This window comes from Panicum hallii, chromosome 5 (genome assembly GCF_002211085.1).
Source record: "Panicum hallii strain FIL2 chromosome 5, PHallii_v3.1, whole genome shotgun sequence".
NCBI lineage: Eukaryota > Viridiplantae > Streptophyta > Magnoliopsida > Poales > Poaceae > Panicum > Panicum hallii.
In genome coordinates this window covers 2,521,710-2,536,393 of record NC_038046.1, presented here as the reverse complement: position 1 = coordinate 2,536,393, position 14,684 = coordinate 2,521,710, and the positions used below count along the sequence as shown (strand labels likewise).

At 44.3% G+C, this 14,684-nt stretch overlaps 1 protein-coding gene across 4 annotated transcripts; it reads left to right on the top strand.

Moving 5' to 3' along the window:
* The first annotated feature begins 278 nt into the window (after window positions 1-278).
* Window positions 279-14,245, top strand: LOC112892061 (alpha-glucosidase 2). 4 transcript variants are annotated; one of them, XM_025959128.1, is made up of 23 exons: window positions 279-432; window positions 4,140-4,381; window positions 5,172-5,245; window positions 5,511-5,762; window positions 5,989-6,163; window positions 6,303-6,389; window positions 6,499-6,567; window positions 7,012-7,108; window positions 7,282-7,364; window positions 7,717-7,824; window positions 7,994-8,115; window positions 8,243-8,350; window positions 8,444-8,517; window positions 10,932-11,057; window positions 11,892-11,959; window positions 12,056-12,205; window positions 12,320-12,370; window positions 12,700-12,756; window positions 12,846-12,992; window positions 13,084-13,175; window positions 13,375-13,484; window positions 13,566-13,629; window positions 13,732-14,245. In XM_025959128.1, exons 1-23 carry the CDS (start codon window positions 309-311, stop codon window positions 13,883-13,885), a joined length of 2,634 nt encoding a protein of 877 aa, XP_025814913.1. In that variant the 5' UTR covers window positions 279-308; the 3' UTR covers window positions 13,886-14,245. The 4 variants fall into 4 exon arrangements, with proteins under 4 accessions (XP_025814913.1, XP_025814911.1, XP_025814910.1 ...); XM_025959127.1 differs by lacking the exon at window positions 279-432 and adding an exon at window positions 3,719-3,858 and having other exon boundaries at window positions 3,975-4,381; XM_025959125.1 differs by lacking the exon at window positions 279-432 and having other exon boundaries at window positions 3,717-4,381.
* Window positions 14,246-14,684: the final 439 nt, after the last annotated feature.

Genomic DNA, 14,684 nt, shown 5'->3' with positions numbered 1-14,684 from the left:
TCGCCTACGTATTCAGACTTACAGACCCTAACGAGAACACTATGCCACTATCCTACATTCCTACTAGATGGGCTTAAAGGCCTTTCAGTATTTAATTTCTTGGGCTGTAGATGGGTAAGACCTAGGCCCAAATAGCACATTGCAGTTACGCCATCCGCGAACAAAGGCGATTAGGCGTAAAAACAACATTACGCAAACCAATTTGCAAGGCGGAAAGATAAAGCAACTACATCCAGTATCCCCTAGTGACGACTCGATGGAGTCACAGCCCCCAGCAGAACGGAGAGATCGCCGGCGAGAGTTTCCCAATGACCGGCGGCGGTGGAGGCAGCACTCGGCGTCCGGCCGCCGCCGCTAGGAGCCGCAGGAGGCCCTCCACCTCCTCGGAGCCGGAGCCGGACGCTCGCCGAGCCGCCGCCGCAGCGGCGCGGCGCCGTGGCCGCGGCGACCATGGGCCCCTGCGCCTCATGGACGTGAGCCCCCGAACCCTCGCGTTCCTAGGGCTTGCTTCCTTCGCCCTCATGTCGGTCGCCTTCGTGGCGTATACTGGTGGGTTGTGGGAAGAGGTGGAAGCGGAGGGCGCGGCGACGCTGCGAACGGTCATGCGCTCCGTCACGCCGCTGCCGGCGCCTAGGATGATGGATCTGGCTCAGGTAATGCCCATTGGTTTGCCACGTTGTTTTGCCGAGCGTTTTATATTTTGCAGTACTGTCTAGAACCTGAAGGTTGAAATGGCACAAGAGCTAAGCTAGTAGGGAAGCACGCCATGGGAACCTCTAGTTGATTTTGGATTGGTATCAACCGTAAAATAATGTTGATTACTGATTTAGCATGAAGTGATATTGTTACCATCAACCAGTCTGCATCACTGCTTTATATTTGATTGATTCCGAACCTCCTGCCGGACCTCTGGACCCAGGGAATTTTGCGGCTGGGGAACAGATACCCGGATACTCCGGGTATATGTCCGGATACTCCGGATATCTCTGTCCGGACATTCCGGACCAGGACCCGGAAACTCCGTGTTTAGCGTGGAATTTCATAAGAAGGCTGTTTATAGTGGTAGGTTTGATTCTCATGGTTTTTCTAGGTTCTCTTGAGCACAACTACCACGTCCACGCTTGTGGATCAAAGTTCCTCTTGATAGTACGGCGTTCCTATACTCAATTTCAAAATAAAATCTAATCTTCAAGTAAATTTGAAACACCGCTTTTTATTTCCTTTTGAGGACTCATGCTTCGTAATACGCTTTGCTTAATCATGCTTAGCACCTGCACACATGCTTGATAACACGATTAAATATCCATGTGCTTTGTCATCTACCACCAAAACTCACTAAGGGGCCAAGATATCTTTCATGGAGCCATGTGCCATGGATTTGGATCAGACTAGGGATGCTCGAAAATAATTCGCCTACGTATTCAGACTTACAGACCCTGACGAGAACACTATGCCACTATCCTACATTCCTACTAGATGGGCTTAAAAGGCCTTTCAGTATTTAATTTCTTGGGCTGTAGATGGGTAAGACCTAGGCCCAAGTAGCACATTGCAATTACGCCGTCCGCGAACAAGGCGATTAGCCGTAAAAACAACATTACGCAAACCAATTTGCAAGGCGGAAAGATAAAACAACTACCTCCAGTCTCCCCTAGTGACGACTCGACGGAGTCACGGCCCCCAGCAGAATGGAGAGATCGCCGGCGAGAGTTTCCCGATGACCGGCGGCGGTGGAGGCAGCACTCGGCGTCCGGCCGCCGCCGCTAGGAGTCGCGGGAGGCCCTCCGCCTCCTCGGAGCTGGAGCCGGACGCTCACCGAGCCGCCGCCGCAGCGGCGCGGCGCCGCGGCCGCGGCGACCATGGGCCCCTGCGCCTCATGGACGTGAGCCCCCGAACCCTCGCGTTCCTAGGGCTTGCTTCCTTCGCCCTCATGTCGGTCGCCTTCGTGGCGTATATTGGTGGGTGGTGGGAGGAGGTGGAAGCGGAGGGCGCGGCGACGCTGCGAACGGTCATGCGCTCCGTCACGCCGCTGCCGGCGCCTAGGATGATGGATCTGGCTCAGGTAATGCCCATTCACGTTGTTTTGCCGAGCGTTTTATATTTTGCAGTACTGTCTAGAACCTGAAGGTTGAAATGGCACAAGAGCTAAGCTAGTAGGGAAGCACGCCATGGGAACCTCTAGTTGATTTTGGATTGGTATCAACCGTAAAATAATGTTGATTACTGATTTAGCATGAAGTGATATTGTTACCATCAACCAGTGTGCATCACTTGTTTATATTTGATTGATTCCGGACCTCCTGCCGGACCTGCGGACCCAGGGAATTTTGCGGCTGGGGAACAGATACCCGGATACTCCGGGTATATGTCCGGATACTCCGGACATCTCTGTCCGGGCATTCCGGACCAGGACCCGGAAACTCCGTGTTTATCGTGGAATTTCATAAGAAGGCTGTTTATAGTGGTAGGTTTGATTCTCATGGTTTTTCTAGGTTCTCTTGAGCACAACTACCACGTCCACGCTTGTGGATCCAAGTTACTCTTGATAGTACGGTGTTTCTATACTCAATTTCAAAATAAAGTCTAATCTTCAAGTAAATTTGAAACACCGCTTTTCATTTCCTTTTGAGGACTCATGCTTCGTAATACGCTTTGCTTAATCATGCTTAGCACCTGCACACATGCTTGATAACACGATTAAATATGCATGTGCTTTGTTATCTACCACCAAAACCCACTAAGGGGCCTAGATATCTTTCATGGAGCCATGTGCCATGGATTTGGATCAGACTAGGGATGCTCGAAAATAATTCGCCTACGTATTCAGACTTACAGACCCTGACGAGAACACTATGCCACTATCCTACATTCCTACTAGATGGGCTTAAAGGCCTTTTAGTATTTAATTTCTTGGGCTGTAGATGGGTAAGACCTAGGCCCAAGTAGCACATTGCAATTACGCCGTCCGTGAACAAGGCGATTAGGCGTAAAAATAACATTACGCAAACCAATTTGCAAGGCGGAAAGATAAAGCAACTATCTCCAGTCTCCCCTAGTGATGACTAAAGATGGCAACGAACACAAATTATCCGCGAAACCGCCGGTAAAAAACCCGTTGGATACGGGTTTGGGTACTATTTCATATCCGCGGGTACAGGTACGGATAATATTTTTTGAAACGAATAACAAAAATTGCTATCTATATCCGAAACCCGAAATCCACATCTGTCGTAAGAGTCGTGATAGAAATCATATATATATATATATATATATATATATATATATATATATATATATATATATATATATATATAACGGTTACTCCCACTCCACTCCAGAGTCCAGCCGCCGCCCCCCTGCCCCAAGGATCCGGCCGCCGGCCCCTCCGTCCCCTGCCCCCGGAGCCCCCGCCCCGGTCCACCCGCGCCAAGCGCTCCGCCCGCGCCCCCTCCCGCCGGCGGCGATCCGTCCCCCAGGCCCTAGCTCCGTCCCCCCCACCCCCCCTCGCCGCCGCCGCCGGCGATCCGGCCCCCAACTCCGTCCGCCCCCCGGCGACAGCGGATCCGCCCCCAGGCCCCATCTCCGTCGCGCCCCCGCCCCCCCCCCCCCCCCCCCCCCCCCCCGCGCGCCGGGATCCGGCCCCCAGGCCCCAGAGCCTTCCCCCGCGCGGGCGCCCCCCCTCCCCCCGGCGGCGGCGGATCCGGCTCCGGCCCCCAGGCCCCAGCTCCGTCCGCCCTCCCCCCTCCCCGCGCCGCCGCCCGCGCCAGGAGCCCCCCCGGATCCGGCCCCCAGGCCCCAGCACTGACCCCCGGGCGGATATATCCGCGGATATCCGTTACCCGCGGGTAACGGATATGGGTACGTTTTGCTATCCATTGCGGGTAATGGGTACGGGTTCGGGTATAGTTTTTAGGTTGCGGGTATGGATATCCAGAGGCAATATCCGCGGATAGTTTACCCGTTGCCATCTCTAGTGACGACTCGACGGAGTCACGGCCCCCAGCAGAACGGAGAGATCGCCGGCGAGAGTTTCCTGATGACCGGCGGCGGTGGAGGCAGCACTCGGCGTCCGGCCACCGCCGCTAGGAGCCGCGGGAGGCCCTCAGACTCCTCGGAGCCGGAGCTGGACGCTCGCCGAGCCGCCGCCGCAGCGGCGCGGCGCCGCGGCCGCGGCGACCATGGGCCCCTGCGCCTCATGGACGTGAGCCCCCGAACCCTCGCGTTCCTAGGGCTTGCTTCCTTCGCCCTCATGTCGGTCGCCTTCGTGGCGTATACTGGTGGGTGGTGGGAGGAGGTGGAAGCGGAGGGCGCGGCGACGCTGCGAACGGTCATGCGCTCCGTCACGCCGCTGCCGGCGCCTAAGATGATGGATCTGGCTCAGGTAATGCCCATTGATTTGCCACATTGTTTTGCCGAGCGTTTTATATTTTGCAGTACTGTCTAGAACCTGAAGGTTGAAATGGCACAAGAGCTAAGCTAGTAGGGAAGCATGCCATGGGAACCTCTAGTTGATTTTGGATTGGTATCAACCGTAAAATAATGTTGATTACTGATTTAGCATGAAGTGATATTGTTACCATCAACCAGTGTGCATCGCTGGTTTATATTTGATTGATGCTGGAGTTATTGAAATGCGTTGGTAAATGTTGCCGTTGATCAACAATCCTAACCAAATTTGTTTGCTGGGAAGCATGAACTAGTAGTTGGGCATCACTGGTTTATATTTGAATGATGATGGAGTTATCTGTAATGAGTTAGTAAATGTTGCCATTGATCAACAGGCCTAACCAAGTTTGTTTGCTGGGAAGCATGAACTAGTAGTTGTGCATCACTGGTTTATATTTGATTGATGATGGAGTTATCTGAAACGCATTACTAAATGTTGCCATTGATCAACAAGCCTAACAAAATGTGCCTGCTGGGAAGCATGGATAAGGCTAGCTCGAGTTTCTTGGTAACCAAGCACTAGTTTTGATAAAAATATACACTATATTCTCTAATTCGTCTGCTGATATGCATTTGAATTTCTCATCTAGGCGCGTTTTAATTCACTATCCATCTATCAGTTGTTCTGACTGGTGCATATTCGAAAGGCTCTCTTTTCTTTGTGTGATTAAGTTTTGGTTGTAAACAGGTTAGCTTTATGATGGTTCATGTTTAACTGGTTGCAGTTCCAAGGTGACCACAAGGAAAGCTTGTATTGGGGCACTTACAGACCAAATGTGTATCTTGGAATTCGTTCAAGGTGCTTAACTGCTACAACAGCTCCCTATTCTCCTTTATAACATGTTGTCTACGACTCTGGAGTACATTTGAATTTCACGACTTTTATATCTTTAGTTTTGATGATGTCTTCATCCCCCCCATCTCCCCCTGGGTCTAATTATATTGGTCCTTCCAGTACTGTGTGTGTGCCGTACTATTTCCTATTAGTTGAAAGTATCATTTGCATGCAATAAAAATTCTGTTGAATCAAGCATTTTGAGAATTTTATGCTACTATTATTTCAGAACTCCTCTGTCTCTAATTGCTGGATTGATGTGGATTGGCTTGAAAAATGGACAATATTTTCTTCGTCATGTTTGCCAAGATTCTGATGAGCTGAGCACATATGGGTGGACAGCTCACAATGGTAGGGATTATGGACATCAGGTGCTGGTTGATCATGGCCTATTCTTGACTACTAGTTTTCTGAAAGAGAAAGGAGAGGGCAGTGGTTATGGTGGAGACTGGGCAGTTCGATTGGATGCTAACTGTGAGAGGTAAGCATACATTCAATATCTGCAAATAAAAAGAGCATTTCAATTTTTACTGAAAAGATGTAAGTGCTTTTCAATTTCTGAACATATTAAACACAGGATTGAAAGAATGATGATTCTGTTTTTTTTTTTGCCTGATCCCAGTTCAGTAGGATATTACCTGTCATTACTTGCAACCCTGCAAAATAATCAAACCAAAAGAATTTATTCCGTGTTAAAATTTATCTAGGTCAAGTATAAGTGATGCTCAAGGAAGCACCACACATCTGTTTTTCTACATTGCCGACGAAAGTGGAAAGTCGATCACTATGGGTTCACATGTACCTTCATCAAGGGGCCCTGTTCTTTTGGCATCTGGGTCACACGATGAGATTGATGATTGGGAATTGTACTTGAGATCTGAGGTATCCATGTCTTGATAGTTGCTGACCTTTTTAGCTCTTTAGTGTTGCCTGCTACTGGGATGTGCTGATAGAACTCCATTTGGCTTACTTTTATATGGATGCATATGTAACTCTCATATGTAACTCTGTTTTCTCACAGGACAATCTGGAAATTCACAGAGCTGGATTCAAATCAACGACTATGCATAATCTGAGTGACCTAGTACAACAGGCCGTTGCAACTAATGTATTTAAACTCTTCATCATCTACCTTACTATTTGGGGAAAAATTCTGTACATTTTATGTTTTATGAAGTTACGTTTCCATGTAGCTACTTATGTGGACTTCTCTCTAGGCAATGCAAACTGGGAACCTTAACTTGCCAGACATGACTGAAGATTCTTCAAATATAATGATCTATCAGGTAATTGGAAGAGGACAAGGAAATTTCTTCTGTCATTACAATGTATATGCTCATGTATGTGTGGAGCCTTTTTAATAGAAATAATTATCAACATCCTCTTATTAACTTTTTCTAAAAGATTAAATGATGTGCAACATGTACTTGTTTCCTCACTAATGTCTAGAAGCAGGCGTTGCATATCATAACTTTGATCACTAACACATCATCAAGCATCCGCATAATGCAGTGCGGTAGAAAAATATATTAGCACATTAGCTATGCATACTGTTATGTTATATTAATATGTATGGATGAATTTCATCTCAAAAAAAAAGCAGAATGGATTTAGCACCAAGGAGGATATAACTGAGGTTGTTTGTACTTCATGTTTGTATTGGTTTAGGCCTCATGTCGTTTCTTGCGAGCTATGACATTATAATTTATACTTTACTTTTATTTTTGCAGGTTTCCATAAAGACTCCTGCTCAAATAGACATAGTTTTCTTGTCAGGGTCTGCCTCAAAAAATCCAACGGTTGAAGAACGGATTAGCAAGCTAACAGGTGATTCTGCTGCATACTGCATACTGATACTTTCGTGTGTGTTTGTCATGAGATGCAAAGACACCATCCATAGTCTTTATTACAACAAATCTACTTGGTCTCTTGAGCCTTGACTTGTTCTACTGTGTTGGAAGCACAAGTATATTCATTGTCTTAGTCATTGATGATGTCAGGTCCCATGCTGAGCGCCCGTCTTGAATCAAAACAAAAGGAATTTGAAGAGAGATATGATCAAATATTCAATGTAAATAATAAGGTACACTCTGTTGGATGAACATCCTGTTTTCCATTCCACATTATTTTGTTTTTTGTTCAGTATGTGCAGTTGTTCTCTTCTCATTGTATATTACTATTTCCTACAAATTACATTTTCGCAATTTCTTTCAAATGTTTTCCCCAAGGGATGACTCTTGTATTTGTTTGTGTATATATCAGTAGTGCAATAGTGTCATTCAGTTATAAGTGTCTGTGCGCTTCATTGTACAGTTGAAAAGCATTTTAAAAGTTAATTTTTTTTCTGTGAGATAAACAATATTGTAGATAATTGGTGAAGCTTGACAAAATTTTGTGCTGGACCTACGCTGATGTGGTTTTTTACTTTGATTCAGATCGATTCCAAAGAATTATCTGTTGGCAGAGCTGCCTTGTCAAATCTTCTTGGTGGTGTTGGCTACTTCTATGGGCAGTCCAAAATTGCGCTTCCAAAAGGTTTTACAGTAAGTTTTAGGGTTTCACCTGACATTAATTCCATTTTGCTATCTCAGGGTACTTTTATTTCTGTTATTGGCCGTGTGTTACTTTTATATTGTTTGTAGTATGTTGCATCCGAATCTTAAACTGATTACAAGTGACATACAACCATTAATGCTTGTGTTTCTCTGCCAGCAAAAAAATGGGGATAAATATATTCCATATTGGCCAGCTGCGTTATATACAGCTGTGCCCAGCCGCTCATTCTTTCCAAGGGGATTTCTGTGGGATGAGGGCTTCCATCAATTAGTCATTTGGTAATATTCCATCATCTCAGTGTTCAATCAAGGGTTTGTGATAATCCAGTTCATTATCAGCAAGTTTGTTGGTCTGTGCTGGTAGTACCACTTTCTGCTCTAATGCATCCTTGGTGGTGACGTACAGGCGTTGGGATGTGCATATATCAATGGATATCATTGGACATTGGTTAGATCTGCTTAATTCAGATGGATGGATTCCTAGGGAGCAAATCTTAGGAGCTGAAGCTTTAAGGTAATTTCCGCTATGAACTATGGACTATGGTCAAAACCAGTGATAAATTTAGTGTGACACGTCTTATATCATCCAACTTCTGCAATCATGCAGTAAAGTTCCTGAGGAGTTTGTTCTGCAGTACCCTTCCAACGGAAACCCTCCAACTTTATTTCTTGCGATACGTGGTAAGGCATTACTTTCTTTCTTGCTCTTCCCATTGATTATGTGTGTATTCTATCAGTGTTGAGATCTCTAATTCTTTGTTTTTCTCGACATTTAGTGCAATCTGCATTTGTTGCATGCCTTTATTTGAAAATTGTTGAAGAATAACACATAAAATCAATCCACATTTATAAACTTTTTTTTTGAACAAACGCAGGAGAGCTGCGTGTCATTTCATTAAGAAGAAAGAAACAATACAAACAAGGGGGAACAGCAAGGTCCCCCCCCCCCCCCAAACACAAGGCCAGTCAGGGCAGAGCCATGGCTGACCAAACACACCCCAGCCACTAGACAAAACTGGCAGCAAAACTAATCTATAGGTAGGTGAGGTGAGATCAGGCCCCTAAGGGCAGAAGCCCCAGCCCAGCACCAAGCACTACCTTCCTCGAAAACAGCCACCACAACACTTTGGACACAAGGCCTGACCCCTTCAAACACACACAGATTACGATGTTTCCAAATTCCCCAAGCGACCAAAATGATTAGGGAGTTGAAACCTTTTCTAGAACTTTTTTCAATATTTTTAAGGCCTTGACACCACCAGCTAGAGAAACGGGAGCTTCCAGGTTGAGGAGCCAAAGCACCCAGGCCCAGCCTAATAAGGATTAAGGTCCAAACTTGGCGGGCAAAAACACAAGAGATGAGTATATGTTGAATGGTTTCATCTGCTTGATCACAAAGAGGGCAAGTTGCTGGATGAGACAACCCTCTCTTGGCCAATCTATCCGCTGTCCAAACCCTATTTTTAAGTGCCAGCCAGATGAAGAATTTGCACCTCAAAGGAGCCCATGTCTTCCAAATCCTCTTCCATGGGGCAAAGGTTATAGAGCCTGTGAAGAATGCATGATATGCAGACTGACTGGAGTAGTTTCCCAGATTAGAGAGTCGCCATACATGCTGATCAGCCGTGTCAGGGCGGATCACCACTCCTTCAATCAGATTCCAGAGATGGAGATATTCTACTAACACTTGATAAGTCAGGGCCCCTTTAATATCTGAAACCCATTTGTGGTCAGCAAGGCCTTGCGCAACTGTCCTTTGTTTAGCGGCCCTCTTGGGGATCAAAATAATTAGGTTAGGGCAGTGGTCAGCAATAGTCTTTCCTTGCAGCCAACGGTCAGACCAAAACTTTATCGATTCTCCATTGCCAAGCACAGACACAACAGCAACCTGGAATAGGGCCTTTGCATTCCGGGGAACCTGAATAGGGAGACCAGCCCAAGGCCTTGAAACATCTGTTTTTTGCAGCCACAGCCATCGGATCCGTAGGGCCCAACTCAAGATTTCGAGATTGAGAATGCCTAAGCCACCAAATTTGAAAGGTCGCTGTACAGTGTCCCATGAAACAAGACAGTTGCCACCACTTGCGTTGTCCTGCCCTTTCCATAAGAAACCCCTTCTTTTCTTATCAATTGCCTTCAGAACCCATTTTGGAAGATCCAGTGCAACCATTTGATAGATAGGGATAGAGGACAGCATTGATTTGACCAAAACAAGGCGTCCAGCTCTACTCAATAGTGTGGCTTTCCAACCTGGAAGTTTACTAGCCACTTTATCAATTAGAGGTAGGAAATCAGTTTTAGTGAGCTTACGGACTGAAAGAGGAAGCCCAAGATAGTTGCAGGGAAAATTCTTCATTTCACAAGGCAGCAAGTCCGCAATGGTGGCCAAAGCTTGATCTCCACAGTGAATAGGAGTGACTGAACTTTTAGAAATATTGGTTTTCAGCCCTGAAGCGTGCCCAAAAATGTCCAGCATGCTAATGACAGTTGATATATCTTGAATAGATGGCCGGAGAAACAATGTCACATCATCAGCATAGGAGATACGATGCTTTGCATGTTGACATGCGATTGGTTGCAAAAGTTGTACCCTCTCAGCATATTTACATATAGCATTTAGAGCTTCCATCGCTAGGATGAACAACATGGGGGACAAAGGATCTCCCTGCCGGAGACCCCTATGATGGGAGATAAAACCTCCAGGTTCACCATTGATTAGGATCCTGGTGGAGGAGGTGGACAATAAAAGGCTAATTAGATTGCACCATACTCGACCAAAACCCAAGTGTTGCAGCAGATCAAGCAGGAAGGACCAAGACACTGAGTCAAAAGCCTTAGAGATATCCAACTTCAATAGAATGTGAGGTTCCTTTTTGTGGTGTTTATAAACTGAAGTTCTCTATTATGACTAATCTTGAAAATTATGTTGGTTTGTACAGTTTTAGTGCATGTTTATCAAATTATAAACATCAAATGCTAAGAAACTTTTTTGACTGGCAAGCACCACAGGTCTGTTAAACGGATGGAGGTCTATAATCAAGTCTTGCATTTGAATATTCAATTAATTTGCCGCATGCCCTTTTTTCTTGGCACAGATTTGGCAAGTGGAATACATGCGAAACAGTTTTCAGATGATGAAGCTGAAAAGATTTCCACTTTCCTTGAAAGGGCTTATATACGGCTGAATTCTTGGTTCCAGTGGTTCAACAGTACACAATCAGGTAAGCTTGCTTGTTCCACCTTCATTTTCTGTACTCACTGACTAGTTTGTGGGTTGGAGTTTAATGCTGTGCCCATGATTATTTTCTGAGAGATCCAAACGTGCAAACCTACAAGCTGTAAAATATGGTTTTTGGACATGATAGTTGAAAGCCTATAACGAGAACCACTAGCTCATTTGACTATTGTTAGGCTATGTGTGGTTGTATGATACAAAATATCAGAAGGGATATGATTCGGCCTTCAAATCCTTAATTGGGTACTATTAATTTTTATGGTTGGATTGAGGAATATTACTCAGTTACTGCTGGCTTCTGTTCACTTATTGTGGTCAGCATAATTTTCTGGTAAGATATGAACCTAAGCTTGATCAAAAATAAACTATTGACGTAGCTGACAGAATCATATTGTCGATCAGCTAGACTTCCTTTCTTCCTTGAGATACACATACATTTGCAGAAGTGATCTCTGGTTTCTCTATATTTTCTGACCTCAAGTTGGTGAACAAAAATATATATTTGGTTCTCAACTATATTTTAGCAAGTGTGATCCTCAACTAGTTCAGTATCTGTTACATCACAAGTCCACTGTTCCAATGAGAAAGAAATGTGACAACTGTTTTGAGTCTTTGAAGCTTGGAAGTTGGAATACTTGGCTTCACTTTGTGCACTAGAGTCTAGAGCTTTCTACAAATCCATTTAGGCTAGAGCTTTCTACAAAATTGTAGTAAAAGCTATGCCCTTGTGAAGGCCAAATGACCATGAGTATATGATTGTTCGTTCCATATATGATTTTATTTGTCATGTCAGCGCTTCCCCCTTCGGCTCATTTTGTAGGTAAATATGAAGGCACCTTCTATTGGCATGGAAGAGACAACATGACAACAAGGGAGTTGAACCCAAAGGTTTCTTTCTTTTTTCATAATTCATTGTTGTTTGCTCCTGTACTGATTAGAGTTCCTTCACTCTGCACCCACCTGATGTTCCCAAGTACTTTTCAGACTTTGACATCTGGATTGGATGACTACCCTCGTGCATCTCACCCTAATGATGAAGAACGCCATGTGGACCTTCGTTGTTGGATGCTTCTAGCTACAAATTGTATTCGTTCAATTGCAGAGTTTCTTAAAATGGATAGTGCTCTTGAGAAGGTAATTCAGTATGGATGTAGGGAACATGAATTTCTAATTTCAAGTTGACTTGTCTGATTGTCTCAGCCATTGACTTTGGCTCTTTCTTGAAAAAACTTTGTTGAATTTTTGCAGGATTACTATAAGATGTCAAATCAACTTTCAGATTTTGGAACACTTAACAAGGTATTGTGCTGTCAATTCCTTGAATTTTTGTATTGCTGGATTTGTTTTTGGAGACCTCTAAGTGTTTAGGCCTGTCTTGGCTCCATGAAACCTAACTTCTCCTCTTGATTGTGGACCTCTCAATAATTTTGTCTTTATGTAATCTTTAACAGAGTTATACATTTATAAAAATTCTGCCCCAAATCATGGGTTTTATTCTATTTTATATAATGGTCATGTTCTGAACCCCATTTTGTCCCTTCTATGATACAATATTGTGTTTACTTCCGAAATTGATCAATGCTTACTGCCTATTACATTCAATTCTGTAATTATTGGCATTTTTACAGTGGCACTTGGATGACAAAATTGGCGCTTATTTCGACTACGGTAACCATACTGAAAAGGTTAGGCATTTTTCTTCCTCTTAGCTTTTGCACTTTGTTTGCCACACATTATTCTCAACTTTGATTGGGAGGGGAGGTCATTTTTGTAGGTCCGACTGAGATGGTATGATGTCCAAGACAAGGATACTATGAGACAAGAGCTCTTGCGAGAAACATTACAACCCCCTCAGCTGCAATTAGTACCCCATGTTGGTTACGTTAGCCTCTTCCCATTCATGATGGGAGCTATTCCACCTGTATGCTCTTTACTTCTGGCTGTTTGTTTGTCACTTCAATGATTTTTCTGATGTTCATCCTAAGTAATAATCGCCATTTGACTCTACTCAGGAATCGTGGGTTCTTGAGAAACAGCTGGATCTAATATCCAATACCTCTATGTTGTGGACAGATTATGGCCTTCGGTCACTTTCTAGAACAAGGTATAAATGGTCGTGATTTTATTCTTTACCCTGTAAATTTTTGAAGTATGGCCGTATGAGAGTAGATTGCGTCCCCCCCCCCAAAAAAAAAGAAAAGAAAAGGGAAAAAACTGTACCTTTTGGTGAGATGGTTATTATAGCATCATTATTTGCTCATCCAATTACTGGGGCCTGAATTATCTGTTGATACATGGTCCAGTTCAATATATATGAAGCGTAATACGGAGCATGATCCCCCATATTGGAGAGGTGCCATTTGGATAAACATGAACTACATGATTCTTTCAGCACTACATCATTATTCACATGGTAAGCTCTTGAATTGGCTGCTTTATCCCCTCTGCAATTCTCTATGTTTGCACACTGATAGAACATTGTGCTTTATTGTAGAGGATGGCCCATACAAGGGCAGGGCAGGAGAATTGTATGACAAGCTAAGATCAAATCTTATCCGGTGTGCTAATTTTTCTCTTCCATTAAAGTCTAGTGAATTTAGCAGAACTGCAGCTTGTCTAATATATTGCTAATGCTACTTCCTGGCTCGACATTTTTACAGGAATATTGTGAAGAATTACGATGAAACTGGTTTCTTCTGGGAAAACTTTGACCAGAAGAACAAAGGAAAAGGAAAGGGTGCACGGTCATTTACTGGATGGACTTCACTTCTTGTTCTGATCATGGCAGAGTCCTACCCGACATTGCATAGGTGACTAAGGTGAGATATACATGGCTAACAGCCACATAAGAAGAAGATAACCATGGCAATTCGAATGGAGGGGCCAGCAGCTGGTCATTATTTAGCTCGATTTCAACAAAAATAGTGGGGGAACTTGATTCAAGCATACTAGCATTACTCGTGGTCAATCTGTTTAGAATTAGTTACACACCGACATCATCATTCTGTTCGCTGTCACTGTAAAATTTTAGTACACAGAGAAACCCATTTTTGGGGGTTTTCTTCAAAACCAGAAACCCATTTTTGGGGGTTTTCTTCAAAACCACCCCGGGAAGTATGACCATATAGAAACCGCAAACAATGAAAGCTTGTTAACTATTCCCTTTTTGTCAAAGCTGAACTATGTGGAGCTGTACCTGCAATTGCTATCGAGCCTCTGATGAAGGTAATCTGCACCGCCCTTTACCATGCTTGGCGATTTGCACACTGCAGTTATTGATTCCTGAGGGAACATGATGGCCAGCGTTTGTAAATAATACCTTGAATCTACTAGATAGAGAATTAGTGGTACAACACGATGCATAACATGTGTTTAGAAATCGTTTAACACTCTGTAACGTAGGCCCTGCGTGTCACCGTGTCTTGCATGCTGCGTCTGCAAGCATCAATATATCCCGTGTCTTGCAAGCAAAGTACTTTGGTCCTGAAGACTGCGTGGGGCTGCGCATCTGGATCATAGTAAGGAGCACTAGATCCGGAGCTAATGTTTCCTTCCCCTGATAAGTTGTTGCTCAGTTATTCACTGTCTTTTTCAGTTTTTTTTTTCCTTATTA